This window comes from Tenebrio molitor, chromosome 5 (genome assembly GCF_963966145.1).
Source record: "Tenebrio molitor chromosome 5, icTenMoli1.1, whole genome shotgun sequence".
NCBI lineage: Eukaryota > Metazoa > Arthropoda > Insecta > Coleoptera > Tenebrionidae > Tenebrio > Tenebrio molitor.
This window is the reverse complement of record NC_091050.1, coordinates 16,671,170-16,686,195: the sequence shown is the minus strand read 5'-3', so window position 1 is coordinate 16,686,195 and position 15,026 is coordinate 16,671,170. Positions and strand designations below refer to the sequence as shown.

At 41.1% G+C, this 15,026-nt stretch overlaps 3 protein-coding genes across 4 annotated transcripts; 1 reads left to right on the top strand and 2 right to left on the bottom strand.

The window, feature by feature from the left end:
* Positions 1–110: 110 nt before the first annotated feature.
* Positions 111–5,237, bottom strand: LOC138132290 (eukaryotic translation initiation factor 2-alpha kinase 1-like). 2 transcript variants are annotated; one of them, XM_069049757.1, is made up of 5 exons: positions 4,960–5,237; positions 4,294–4,882; positions 3,723–4,230; positions 3,458–3,663; positions 111–958 (listed from the first exon to the last, which is right to left on the bottom strand). In XM_069049757.1, exons 2-5 carry the CDS (start codon positions 4,843–4,845, stop codon positions 629–631), a joined length of 1,596 nt encoding a protein of 531 aa, XP_068905858.1. In that variant the 5' UTR covers positions 4,846–4,882; positions 4,960–5,237; the 3' UTR covers positions 111–628. The 2 variants fall into 2 exon arrangements, with proteins under 2 accessions (XP_068905858.1, XP_068905857.1); XM_069049756.1 differs by having other exon boundaries at positions 3,723–4,882; positions 4,960–5,234.
* A 318-nt stretch (positions 5,238–5,555) lies between these two features.
* Positions 5,556–10,128, top strand: botv (exostosin like glycosyltransferase 3). Its single transcript, XM_069049752.1, has 4 exons — positions 5,556–6,747; positions 6,799–7,090; positions 7,141–8,626; positions 9,726–10,128. The coding sequence occupies exons 1-4, from the start codon at positions 5,817–5,819 to the stop codon at positions 9,828–9,830; spliced, it is 2,814 nt and encodes a 937-aa protein (XP_068905853.1). The 5' UTR covers positions 5,556–5,816; the 3' UTR covers positions 9,831–10,128.
* Positions 10,129–10,230: 102 nt separating this feature from the next.
* Positions 10,231–14,984, bottom strand: ana1 (anastral spindle 1). Its single transcript, XM_069049746.1, has 2 exons — positions 14,030–14,984; positions 10,231–13,881 (listed from the first exon to the last, which is right to left on the bottom strand). Exons 1-2 carry the CDS (start codon positions 14,751–14,753, stop codon positions 10,319–10,321), a joined length of 4,287 nt encoding a protein of 1,428 aa, XP_068905847.1. The 5' UTR covers positions 14,754–14,984; the 3' UTR covers positions 10,231–10,318.
* Between the last annotated feature and the right edge of the window lie 42 nt (positions 14,985–15,026).

Genomic DNA, 15,026 nt, shown 5'->3' with positions numbered 1-15,026 from the left:
CCAGAAAATTTGTACTTATTAGACTCGCTTAATAAGATGAATAATAATTATCGTAGGGATTCGAAAATATGAACAGATGGTATGTGGTCCCATAAAATTAAACACGTGCATTTTAAAAAATATTTTTATTTCAGTTCAATATCACAATTTTATTTTACATGAATAAAAACGATTCATGTTCAGTCATGGAAATGTACAATAAATAATCTAAAAATTGTACAAAACGTACCACGCCTCATCTACACAACAAACTTGCTTCAATACGCATTCTCTCTGGGAAGAATTACTTCTCTAAAAGTCCTATCGCTACTCCTAATTGACTTTACAAATGCACTACAACGGCAGTAATTTGTGCATTTATACACCAAGAAATCAAATTTGGCATATCCTTCAGTACAAGTAAAACTTAAAAAAAGATCTACTTCCAGTTAGTAAAAACCAAGTAAGAGAATACTGTTAGAACTCAATAAATAAGAAGAGTCTTTTTATGCTGTCCTACAAGAATTTGTAGAAACTGGAAACCGAATTTGCACATGAAACAGCAATTAAAGTACAATGTGCAAATCACAATGTAAAAAATAAGATATTTTTAAAATGAATTTATTATTATCCATGTTACTAAAGTAAATTAAATACTTTTAACTCCTGCAGATTTCAGTAGTTCTTTGAGTCGCAAAATTTCCTCGTCTTTTTCAGCCAATTTACATTCTAACTCCCTCACGTAATCGGCATCAGAATCGTGCGTTATCATTTTTAACAATGCAGTAGCATCTGGCCTGTCTTGAGGGTATTTTGACATCAACTGACAAATGATGTCGGCCAATTGTGGTTGTTGAACGTGGACGTGTGCTGGTAATTTCCCTTTTCTCAGATCGTTAATGAACTGTACTCTCTCCATATCGGTGCGAAATCTCTCCACTAACTCGAACAAAACGATTCCGAGAGAATACATGTCACTCTAAAAGTAAACCAGTTGATTCGCATTTTAAAAAACTATCGAAGTAACATATGAAAAACAATCAATGCCAACGAAACTTTACATATGACGTGTACAAATTTATTTATCAACAGATGTCATAATTTCTAGCGGAAGTCGAAAAAACTTGGAAGCCCAGCCGATCATGAAAGACAAAAATCGACTCGTAGGTTGTCTCGTTAAATAGTTATTTATGCAACAAGTGCAAAAAGTGAATGATTATTGCACGCGACGTGAAAATTGTCCCAAGAGCCGCAGGCGTATTGCATACATTTTTTCTACGATCGAACAAAAAAACCTTGTATTCAACTCGTTCCGGTGTAAATTGGGCTTTTTTTGGCACTCGTGGGCCTTTAAAACGCGAGTGAAACGAGCGTTTTAAAGGCCCACGAGTGCCAAATAGTATGTTATACGCCAAGGTAGAGAAGACATTTTTTAAGCCGAGGTAGTTTATTCCCCGAGAAGCGAGGCTTAAAATTGTCTTCTCTAGCGTGGTGTATATGTTATTTTTTTCACTACTAGATCCGTTAAAACCCTTTCTAATAATAATTATTAATTAAATTTGTTTGTCCGATGCGACGATCCGAGTTCTCATTTTTCAACGGTTGCTATGAAAATTGAAAATCGTCTGTCTACGTTAACCAATAAAATCAAAGAAAATCTTTCGTTGCTAGGTGACGGCTGTTCATTATTAAAAAAATGTTGTTACACAGTCTAGGACTGGTTTACAAATCTATGAGGGGCATGATGACCAACTCAGTAGACCGGGACCAATGGCTTAACGTGACTTCCGAATCACGAGATAGAATATAGCCTTTTTTTTTTAATTATTATTTTAAATTTCGCCCTGGGTCGGAATCGAACCCGCGACCCTCGCGTCCCTGAGCCGAAACGGACTCCCTTAGGCTATATTCTGCCTAGGGAGAGAAATTCTACTTCTGGGGTCGGTTCGAGAGTCAATAATGACGCCTTCTGAGACTAGTAGTGAAAAAAAAATCTTTCACTATTACAGTGAAGGAGAGGAAGAGCTTCTCTACTTATTACTGCTTTAACTAGAAGCCTTGTTACTGGCGAGCCACAACTATAGCAACGAGAAAAAAACAACGATAAACAACAGTTCAGTCCTGTGTGAAAAATGCAATGAACACTCACTTTTTGCACGATCGTAGACAGGCTGTTGACAGATGCGTGCAGTAAAGATTTTATTGCACTAGTGCAATTAAGAGGCACTTTTTCTACTGAAAACAATGCAATGAATACTCACTTTTTGAACGATCGTAGAAACAATATTTTTTTACTGTTAGGTAACTGACTGAAAATTCCCTTTTTTATAATTACATATGTTGTTCCACATGACCCGTAAATCATTCCGTTGTGCTGTAGACGTAATATTTTCGTGGTCTTGTCAAAAACTTAAAAACAAGGTTGACAAACCAAAAAAAAAAAACGCCAAACATTTAACGATGCCATCAACATCGGCGAGTGAAAAATAACTATTAAAAAAAAAAAAAAATCCAAAAATTAACCGTCACTAAAGTAAAACCTCGTTCTATTCCGTTTGTCTGATTTTTAAAACTTCTTGAATGTTTTCTTAGTAAATCTGACATTCGCATTTTCCAAAATTGACAACAATCAAAATTGAGGTTATTTAGACATAAGGGTCGTTTTGGAATGTATAACAGCACGATGACACTATTATATATTTTTTTTATATAAATATAGTGTCCAAAATTTATTGATCGCGACCGTACTGTCGCTAACCAAAAAAAAACTCGTACAGCCAAAATTTTAGTACCTATTGTAAATCAAAGTCTACAACGTCAAACGTTATTGTCATTGTCAAAGTCAATGCGAAAAAATGGGTTTAACTGAAATTCAAACACAGACTATAGCACAACGTTTAAGAGACGGGATTTCGATAGGTACCGGCAATTGCTGCTGAGGTTGGCGTTCATAAACGTACCGTTTTATTGGCCAAATAAAAAAAAATCACACCTATCCACACATAACCTTTATTAAAAAAGCGATGTTTACACAACTCAAATTTGTAATTTTTGGATCATCTGTGTACGAATTTTTTTTCGGGCAGCGATAGTACAATGTACACCGTGTAAGTTTACGAAATCACCGGTGAAATAACTACTCCGTAATAAATCACGATTTCATTTTAGTCATTTTACCCGCACTATTTTTGACCTCGAACCACGAAGACGACTTACACCAACCAAAAAATGCATTTCCGTTAGTCATGAAAAGATGGGTTTCTATGACATTGGTTTTGTCTGCAGATTTTGACACCGACAGCGCCACAGTCATCTCAACAGCAGGAATTTAACGGTGAAAAAAACGGCATAGTTTTAATTTGACAAGTACAACCGCACGAATCAATTTTTGTGTTTTCCAACTAACTGGTTAAGCTGGTCAAGTTTTGGCGGTCGAAACTGTCGATTTAATTATTTTTTAAATTAAATTAATACTCACCTTTGGATTACATTTACCTTCGAGTTGTTCTGGGGCCGCGTACAATTTCGTACCGAATGCTAAACTGTGACGGACACTTTGTAGAGGACAGGCCAGCCCGAAATCGCCCAACTGTACCAACAGATTCCCGTTTTCTATTTGTATGAAAATGTTACTCGGTTTAATATCGTGATGTACGATGCCTTTGGAGTGGATATATTCTAAACCTGATTATTTGATTAACGTTATTTAACGATTTATTTGCTACATATCCGTTAATAAATACCCTTCAGGAGTTGCCTGAGGACTTCATAGATGGTTTCGTTCCGCATGTGTCCCGAAACTGGAATCAACGCTTTATCGGCGCCCTCGATCAACAATTCGGCATCGTTTCTCCGTTCCAACCACTGCTTCAAAGTTGACTGACACAGCGCCATCTGTATATACAGAGTAGCCCATTTAGAATGTGCTTTTTGCTGCATTTTCATCTGCCTTATCTCTTTCATATCCAATTTACAAATCGCGTTTCCACCTTCTGAAATGCTACTTTTCTTGACGCGTTTACATATCTCCATGGAATGATGCCGAGTGACGTTATTGATGCTGTGTTCGAAATTCACCTCGAAATCTGAAGAATCTTCCGTTTTCTCGTCGGAAAACGAATGTCGTTGATTTTCGTGATAAATGTACTCGTCGTCGATGTGAGTTTCGATTTCTTCAGTATAGGACTCGGTGTCGTCGGTGATGGTGCTGTCAGAAATGGGGCCCCCTAATTCCAACCATGCCGCTTTATACTGTACGATATTCGAATGATTAACGCTGGCGAAAGTCTTTACTTCCGATAAATAATTTCTTACGGCCTCGATACCTTCAGCTCGTATCGGGATTTTCTTCACGGCATACTCGGTCCCGTCCAGTTTATGTTTGACGCGGTAGACTTGTCCAAAACCGCCACCCGCGATGTATTCGATCTGCTCAAATTCTTGACAGTAGTGTGAATTAATGACGTCGGTGTTGGGCCAAATTGGACGTAAAGTGATGGTATTTTCACCTCCTAGTGAACTTTTCAACAGATGTTGGAAGGCCTGTTGATACGCCGCTCTCATACCCTCAAACTCATTCATGTTGTAACTTTCATCGATCATGTTCATTTTAAACAATTTGTCACAGATCAGGTTGTACGTTTTCGTTACTTTCTCAGCGTCCGATGCATAGATACTACAAAGATTCTTTACAAGACTTTCGATGAGTATACTGATTGGTGTTGAAACGGTGGAACGTTTCGAAATTACTCCGACGGAACTTGTGCTTTTTTCGGTTTTCGTTTCATGATCATCTTCTGTTTCCACTAACTTATCTCCATCACCGTCGCTATCTACATCTGACTCTGACATACCAGATTTTGCCATCTTTCACAGAATATTCCAGAATGTCAACCACGATATCCTGAAATTAAAAACATAGCGTCGTGTAATTGTCATAAAATATTATACAAAATTGTCTTTTGCTCGACTGGCACCTACATGTCCCTCCTAACAAGTTCTAACCCACTCAACAAAAAAAACTGTACTACGCAAATCGAAATCATCAGCTGATGCAGATGCAGATGCACTATATCGCAGTAACTTCAAGTGCCACAGGTGCCACAGTTGGCATCCATGCAACATCTTTACTTGCGCGAAAATAATTATTAATTGGCAATAATTATATAAAATATCTGCATTTTCTGTTTGTAATACATTGTCACTGTATTTGCGTAATATTATACGACCTGTTAAGTTTATTCCGTAGAAGCATACTATAGACAACACGAAACGGTTATCAAATAGACAGTGATATGCATCAAATAGAGCATGCCGGCATCTTACAGACACTTCTTTTCTTAGTGCGTAACTGCGTATATTTTACAGATTTCTATTAAACTGTAGACTATAATCTTGTAATTATTCGATTGATTCGATTATATCGTTTTATAAATTAATATTACGTATAAAAATATCCAAGCATCTTTTGTAAAAAATTAACTTTTTGAGACAGACATGTCCATTTTTGGTATATTTTTTTGATATCAATGCCGTCCCGTAACGTAAGATGGTGCCGTAAGGTAAAAATACAGCGAGAATGTTAACGCAAGCGCAACACACACCAGAAGGAAAAGTAGGAGTGGAATTGAATCAGGTTTTCGTAAAAAAGTTGTGTTTACAAGACAATTCGCCGAATCAAAGAACAGATCAGAAAATAGGTGACCAGCATGGGGTGACCGGCAGTGGTAGAGTGTCGACTTACAATAATGGATAATGTAAAGCGGTGAGGTTATATCCGATTCATTTGCACGCGTTTAAAATTAATTTGATAGCATTACAATAAATAAATAAACACGATGTTGCCAATTGTCGAATATTTTAAAGAACTCTGCCAGAAACTTACTCAGATAAAACTCTCTCGTATCGTAATAATGGTATTCATAATTTTAATCCTAACACCGCTCTTTACACATTTCTACTTGTCGAATATCGAAAGAAACTCCAATCACATCACACATAACGCCCATTCACATATAGACCTTCCCGAAGATCTGAACGCCATGAAAGAGCCCGATTTGCGAGTGAGTGTCGAAGAATTGATGCGAATCAAAGGTTCCGTCTTGAGCGAACTGCGAGACATGGAGCATAAACGCCAAAAACTTCTTTTTGAAATTCAGACGTGCACTAAAAATATCGAGGAACTAAAACAAGAGCTGACCCATCAACAGACGAACTTAAACAGACTAAAAATTTCTGTTGAACAGGCTCAAGTCGCTCAACGTGAAGCCCTACAACAGAACACCCCCGACTTGGCACTTCCTAAGCGCCTCACGGCGAACGAATTTCCACCTATCTTACCTTCCCTATCGCCGCCGCTCACAAAATTTTGCCGAATGTTCTCGTGTTTCGACCATTCTAGATGTTCCTTAACGTCCGGTTTTCCGGTTTATTTGTACGATCCGGATCAATTCCCGGTTATGAACGACGGCTGGGACGTCGACGGGTTTCTCAAAACTACCCTCAAGCAGACTCTCGGATACAATCCGCACTTGACCAACGATCCTAAAGAGGCTTGTATTTTCGTGGTTTTGGTCGGAGAAGCGTTGAAAGACGTGGACGATGTTAGCGAAAACGTCGGCAATCATCTGAATCTGCCGGCTTTAGATTCCAACGCATTGAAACGTTTGCCCTATTGGGGAGGCGACGGAAGAAACCACGTTTTGCTCAATTTAGCCCGACGAGACCTCACCGCTACATCTGGAGACATCTTTTCATTAGTCGACACTGGTGAGTAATCATAACGAGACGTCGTAACATCAATTGTCAGTTTAATTTCAGGAAAAGCCATCTTAGTCCAGTCCACATTTTCGTTAAAAACCTTCAGATCTGATTTTGATCTGATCGTTTCGCCTGTTTTGGGCCCCCCGGGCGGCGACGTGTGGCAAGAGTGTCCGCAGATGTTGCCCGCTCGTCGCAAATATCTGTTAACCTTCCAAGGCGAAATCAAAATAAACAAAGGAACACCTACGAATCCCTCGCATGTTGATGATTTGGACAAGGAACACGTGGAGCTCGACAAATTTATCGTGGAACATTTGAAGGAGTTGGCAAAAACTAGCACCGCCGACAGGTGAGAAATCATATTGGAAAATAAATTTGGTTTATTATTTTCTCTTAAAGGTTCCTGTTTGAATTCGAATGCGTCCCGGCGAGCGACGATAACGTGAACATGGGACCTCAAGACTGGGCCCTTTGTGGTACAGACAGTTCCCGTCGGACCGTCTTAAAAGAATCGACGTACGTGTTGATTTTAGCCCCCACGTATTCGGACCTGATCACCACAACTCTGCTCCAAGCTCGAGTGTATGAAGCCCTGCGCTCTGGAGCTATTCCCGTGATCTTGGGTGGAGATCAAGTGCGTCTGGCTTACGACGAAGTGATCCAGTGGCGCAGAGTGGCAATATTCTTGCCCAGAGCAAGAGTAACAGAACTTCACTTCTTGTTGCGCACCATTCCCGACGAAGATGTCGTGTTGATGAGGCGTCAAAGTCGTCTGGTTTATGAAAGGTACTTGGCGTCGGTTCAGAGCACACTAGATACAATTGTGGCGGTACTCAGAGACAGACTGAACATCCCACCTCTACCGGTTGACACCGTCGCTGCCACATCGGTCTTTAACGAGACCTTTCAGCCGATCCAGGTCACAGTAACCATGGACACCGAACAAGAAGAGAGTTTAGGACCTCTGGAGCCGCCTTACAATAGTCCGGCGTTCAGGCGAAATTACAGTCTGGCACTGACGCAAGGTCACGAATTATGGAACGATTGGGGAGACCCCTTCCGATTGTATCCCGCTCTCCCCACGGACCCTGTCCTACCTTCAGACGCAAAATTCATGGGGTCGGGACGTGGTTTTCGTCCCATAGGACAAGGTCAAGGGGGCGCCGGAAAAGAATTTTCCGAAGCTCTGGGTGGAAACAACCCTCGGGAACAGTTCACAGTTCTCCTTCTGACTTACGAACGGGAACAGGTACTCCTAGATTCCATCGCCCGTCTGCGGGGACTACCCTACCTCAACTCGGTCGTCGTCGTGTGGAACTCACCGAGGCCCCCGAGCGCTGAACTTCGCTGGCCCGACATCGGCGCTCCCGTCCACGTGATAAAAGCCGCACGTAATTCGCTCAATAATCGATTTTTACCGTTGGACAATCTACAAACGGAAGCTATCCTGTCTGTGGATGACGATGCCCATCTCAGACATGACGAGATCTTGTTCGGATTTCGCGTGTGGCGCGAACACCGTGAGAGGATCGTCGGATTTCCTGGGCGCTACCATGCCTGGGACGTCAACACGCAGAACAGCTGGCTGTACAACTCGAATTATAGTTGTGAGTTGAGCATGGTGTTGACCGGTGCGGCGTTCTTGCACCGACACTATCTACATCTGTACTGGAAGTGGTTGCCACAAGCGATCAGGGACAAGGTGGACGAGTACATGAATTGCGAAGATATCGCGATGAATTTTCTCGTCAGTCACATTACGAGGTTGCCCCCAGTGAAAGTCACCTCGAGGTGGACGTTCCGGTGTCCAGGATGTCCGCAGAGTCTTTCAGAAGATGACACCCACTTCCAAGAGAGACATAAGTGTATCAACTTTTTCTCACAGGTAAGTGGATGATGACAGATCCCAAAAGCTTGAATTCTATCACACAATGGAGTCAATTTGGAAGACCGCCTGCCGAGACTCGATTCGTAAATTCATTCACACAACTTGTCAACTGACGTTGTGTTGGTTAGGTTAGATTCAGTTTTGACATCAGAGTTAACAATGGTATCTAGATTATCCACCGAGGGCGTGAAGTGCATGATTTTTACCGAGGTGCACTTTGTAGCCCGAGGGTTCTCCAAAGCACCGAGGGTAAAAATTTGCACTCCCGAGGTGCATATACAGGGTCATTATAAATGATTGTCCCATCGCAGTTGGCGTTGGTGACAGGGTTTAATGTGCCGCAAGCCTTATAAAATGAATGAGACTAGTATCGCCGATAGGTGGGGCTCCTGGCAGTAGTGGAAATCAAGTTTACTAGTTTGACTAACGTTGCGAGGCTGCGGCACATCCAAAATTTGGGTGGGTTTTCAACGCCAACTGCGATGGGACAATCATTTATAGTGACCCTGTACAACTTTTACACGTCCCAACGATTTTAATTGAAAAAAGCCGAATGTTTGTAAATTATTTTTAAAAACTTCCGGGTTTTTAATTAAAATCGTTGGATCGTGCAAAAAATAGTATACCCACCTCGGGAGTGCATGATTGTTATCTTCAGTGCTTTGTAGGACTCTCGGGCTGCGCCATCGGCCTACAAACTGCGCCTCTGGTAAAAAAAAAATATATGAAAGAAATATCGAGCGTTTTTTTTAAATTGCACCTCGTAGTAGGCGTTGATTGTGAACGCACCACTTGTGTAAAACGTAAGATTTAAACAGCTAATCGGTGATCCGTAACGTGTATACTGCGTTCACAATCGACTCTTCAACGCCTACTATGTGGTGAAATTTAAAAAAACACTCGACGTGTATCATCAAAGGATGAGTTTTTCCCAAGAGAGAAAAAGAGCCACTTTACTCCCTACAATCAGGGAGTAAAGTTGCTCATTATATGATAGGCGTGCAAAAAAAATATATGTGACTAACATGTACCCACGAATCGTCTTTTGTCTTTTGGTCGCACTTCAAATAGATATTAAAAGTAGGTTTTTTTTTAGGTATTTGGTTACACTCCTTTGCTAAACACACAGTATAGAGCCGACTCGATTTTATTCAAAACCCGCATACCCCACGACAAACAAAAGTGCTTTAAGTTCATATGAATGAAAGTAAGTACGTAAATGTTATTGTGATTATGAAGACTTGTATGTACGTAGGTTCTTATTTATTTTACAAGATTTTTTACTAAAATCAAAAATACCAGTTGAGGATATTCAACTGGAACCAATTTTAATTTATTACACCTCACAGTGTAGATTCTCAAGAATCTGTTGCAACAACGTGCCATCATTTTATATTTTTTTTTGAGTTGATTAAGTTCAATATTTGTAAATAGTATATTTTCTTCTACTTTTTTCACTGTACATACATCACTTTTTTATTAAACGACTGTGTTATTAATGAATTCTTATTTTTCCTAGTCCTTTACAAGAATTTTATATTCCAATAATGCTTTCACTAAATTGTATCTAGATTCACGCAATTAAAAAATAAGTAATCAGATACACTATAAAAAATTTATTTTCATTAAACTATATCGTAGATTTATGTAATTAAAAAAAATAAATAACCACAATAAGTCATAGAATCTTCAACCGGTTTTGGACATGGATCCTTCGTTCAGGTCATAAAATTTCTCTTTAGAATCTACTGTTCTGTCTGATTGTTCCCTCACCGAGCTGAGATCAGAATCGGTGAGAAAAATCGGCCCGTCTTTATTCTCTCCGTGATTGACGATCGGCGTCGACGTTTTCCTGTTGTCCAGCTCTATTAAAGACATCCCCTGTGCTTCACTCGCAAAAGTCGAACTCTCCCCGGATTTCGAACTGCTCGAAGAAATCTTACTCAAAAACTCTCTTAAACTCAAGTCACCACTTTCTTTCGACGCCGATCCACTAGAACTAGAAGTCAAGGCTAAGGCCTCCCTTGTTTTCTTCAAGGTAGGAATAGCCCACTCCATTCCTATGCTGATCAACATGGTCTCCATCGTGTCCATTTCAGAAACGTCGTCGCTAGAATTACTCGTGGATTGGGACTTGGCTTCCTTCTGAGGCACTTCTGTAAGAATATCCGGGATGCTTCCCGATTTTGAACTACTGGCACTACTTTTAGCAGGTTTTGTGGGACTGTCCGCTTTAGTGGACAACTGACTGTCTGCTTCGATGATGGTCGAAAGTTCGTGGGGCATGACTGCGACGTTACCAGCGATTGCACGCAGACCCTTCGAAGGTGGCGGTCGTTTCTTCTTCTTCTCCAACGAGGGAGCCTCCAGGCGGGGTAGCTTAGGGATGTCTAAGAACAGCGGCGAAGGTGGGTTTTTCATCTCCTGAACTGCCGAAGTGGGTTCGTGGCTGACCGTAGTCTTCTCGGCTACGAAACCGACGGCTTTTGGCCCCTTATTGTGCGAACTTGCGGGCTTAACAGCAACCGTCGTCCTTTCAGCAATAAAACCTGTACTCTTTCCGTCTGTATTACTCTGCAACAGTCTCTTCAATCTGGTTAACAGTTCTTGGTCTGTGACGTCGCTTCCTTCCGCTTGCTTTTTCTCGCTTTGAATCTCTTCATTTGTTAATCGTTTCAATTTTTCAGCATAATTATAATCTATTGTCAGTAATTTTTTGTCCAACTCGTCTTGACTCTGACTCGAGTCGTCTTTTTTCTCTTCACTTTGTTTCGGTTCAGGTAATTGCAGATACGAAGTTGTGGTCAAATCAATGTCGTCGCTGCTTGTGGGTGAACTCTGTAACATTTTTTTCTTCTCTGCTCTGACTTTTTCTATCATTGCCGTCAAATTCGAGATTTTTTTCGTACAAGAAGCCGCAATGTCCGCGTACTGCATCAGTTTTTTGTTCGATTCTTCGATTTTTTTGTCGACTTTCACAGAAGAATCGATTTCCGTGCACGACTTGAACTGTATGGTCTTCTCCCCGTCTGATGTAGTCGAACTGACAGCGACACTCTCGCTCGTGTTGTAATGTTTACTGCTCTCATCCGACGCATAACTGAACTGTTTCTGTAAATCGGCGACGTCCAAATTGAAGTATTTCATAACGTTGAGCAATTGAAGGAGCGGATTGTTGTTTGGCGTCTCGACTAGACTCGTACTGGGAGTTGAAACGTCACTAGCGGCACTCACTGCAAGTTCGTGGATGCTTGCCCTCGACATATTGAGGAGTTTCTTTATGTACGTCAAAAGTCTAGGATCCAACTGTTTTTCACCGTTAGAATTTGTGCTGCTCATACTTCGCGAAAACTCTTCGATCTCTGGCGATTTCATCGACTTCTTCGACGAAGGTCTTTTATCAGTTCTGGCCGACTTCGGGGGCTCCAGGTACGATGTACTAGAAGTTGACTGCGACGAGCCACTCCGACTCAGCTGTTGTCGCCAAGAAGATGATTTTTTCGGTGACTCTCGTCTCTTCTTCTCCCCCTCCTCCTCTTCCCCCTCGACTTCTTCAGTCACTACCTTAACACTTTTTCCCAAAAAGGGAGGATTGACCACCACTTCCGGTTTTTCATCTTCTTTGATTTTGATCACGATCTCGCACAAATCATCCAGACTCGGATCTCTTTTACAAGTGCAAGATTCCGCAATATCAGTTGCCGAGGTGTTCAAGAGAGGGGAAGTTGATGCACTGTGTCCTGTTTTAGGAGTAGTCTGTGTACTGGTGTTTTGTAAGACCAACACCTTCCTCGAGGAGGACTTCAACTTGGCTTTCTTCCGTGGCGAAGGACTACTGGTTGCCGTCGTGGAAACCGTAGTCCCTTTCTTTGAGGACTTCGTTTTCGTTTGTGACTCTTCTTCCAAGCTGACCTCGCTCAGTGACGGTGAGCGGGGTCTTTCGTCCCTGCTACGTTTTCGTTTTGTTTTGACTCGAGTGTAATCGGTCGACTTTGATTTGACGTCGTCGTAACTGCTTTTGGTAAGCTGGGTCAGTGTTTCTTTGGACAGAGTACTTTCGATTTCTTTCAGGAGGTGGTCTTTCTGCGACTTCAAAGTCAACAACATCTGACTCAATTGTTCACTGCGATTTTTATTGTTCGCGTCAAAATCTACATCCCATGCGGCTAAATTTAGAGTCTGGGATTCTTCGCGTTCAGATTTTCTTCGCGGCAAAGTTACAGTCGCCGGTTTTTGTCGCACGAACAGTTCTTCGTAGGCGTTATCCAGTCGATTCTGCCTCTTCTTTTCCAGCTCTTCCAATCTGTCTTTGGACATGTGATATTTTTCTTTGTCGGTACCAATCTCGTAGATGCGCTCTTGTTTCTGCAACGCTGGTAATTTTTTCAACAAATCGCGATATTCTCTTTGTATTTTTTCTTTTTCTAATGCCACCTGTCCTCGAATGTGCGCTTCGATATCCCGTTGACGCATCTTCTCCCTGATTTCCTCCTCGCTCAAAACATTAGGAGAAATCGTCAAGTTTTCCTCATCGATTTTTTCTACGTGGGCTGTTTTGGGTAGATAAGATTTAGCAAATCGGTTCGGATGATCATAATACTGCACGGGTTTATTGCTCGAATCGGCCGTCTTAGCAAGTGGCCGTGACCTCAACGTAATTTTTGGTTTGGCGGGAATGTTACTTTTACCCCCTGCTTTGGGATCACCAACCGTCGCTCGCTTACCAGCGCCCTTTTCGCCCTTGAGAGACACATCTGACTTTTGAATATTTCTAGTTTCTGTCTCGGTTTTGCTCAAGTCTCTGTTCCCCTTGAGAGACGCATCAGATTTTTGGGGGATATTATTAGTTTCTGGTTCAGTTTTGTTACCATTGTTGTCCACGTTTTCAATGTAGGAATGTCCTGGTCTGCTTAAATTTTTGTCGGATTTTTGACCGATTCCGGTTGTATCCCCCATGTTGTCAACATTTAAGGATGTCATGGACTTTTGAGCAGATCTTGTATTATTATTATCTCTGGTTTCTGGTCTGACGTGGGTCGTCGCAAGACATTTACAACAGTTGCAGCAAATACATCCGTAGTTTTTTTTCGACGACACATTTTCGATAAAGTCACAATAATCCGATTGTGGGTTTAGCTTCGCTCGTCGTTTAATTCTTTCCGAAATTCTGTTATCCATCGAAAATTCGTTTTGATCCGTAACGCCAGGATCCTCGTGGACAAGTGTTTGTGCAGCTTTATCACTTGTGGGCACTAATTAAAAATCATTTTAGTATATTAACATTCTTTCAAAAATCTGAAAAGATCATTTTCCATGAAAATCAAAACCATTTTCGTAACATTCAAATCATAATTCGCTGGGTTTATGAATCTAATGGAAAATGACCTTGTTTAAAATTACCTTGAAGATCTGTAACGCTCGTTTGTTGCGCTTTCGAAGTCTTCAATACTTCATCAGTCTTCTGTTCGACACGTTCTGAGCTTGAATGAGAGCCCAATTCCAGCTCATCTTCCAATCCAAATAATTGCGGTACCTTATTCTCGCCGTCAGAATCAAACACTGTTCGTTTTTTCTTTTTTTTAAATGGACTTTTTCCCTGTTTAACCTTGCGCAAATTTGACACAGCACTCGAGCGTGTATTTTCCACATCTCTGGTCAATTTTTTCCTTTGGAGCGGCATCGCTTTTTTCAAACTCTCCTCGTTTTTTTCAATTTGCAGTCGATCCGCGGCCGCTCGACCTCGCTCTTTGGCAAGTCTCTCGTTATCTTCCTGTTGTTCAGCAAGATTCTCTTCTTCATCCTCCACTACACTTGCCTGTTTGTGAGCTAGACCGATATCATCCAGAACTTCCTGATACTGATTTTGCAATTCCAGCAATTTTCGCGCTTGCCAGTTTTTTAACTTGATTTCGCCGTCCTTTTCTATTTCCGACAGACATTTCGTTTTCTCTTTCTTGAGTTTGTTGCGGATATTCTCTGCGATGTCTTTCGATTGCTGGCGCACTTGTTCCAGGCGCATCAATCGACGTTTTTCAAATTCCTCTCTCGCGGGATTGTAAGTTGTCACCATTTTTCCCCGATTTATGCGCACGGGATTACCGGAGACCGTCACGTTGATAGACATTTCGACGGTTTGAATACATAACCTCAAAAATAGTCATATCGAGATTCATTAAAAGATTAAAACGTTGACATTTTCTAGTTACGTTAACTTAAAATCTTTACACTTATTACCGCGACGATAAAGCTTTTTCGTTTCGGAGCTGCTGCGTAACAATTAAAAAACACACAAAATTGAAGTATTTAAATCATTTAAACTGTCAACGACCTGTAGCTGTCAGGTTGCTTTATGCTTTGTTTTGATTGTGCAGTGTTACCAACACAAATGTCAAACACA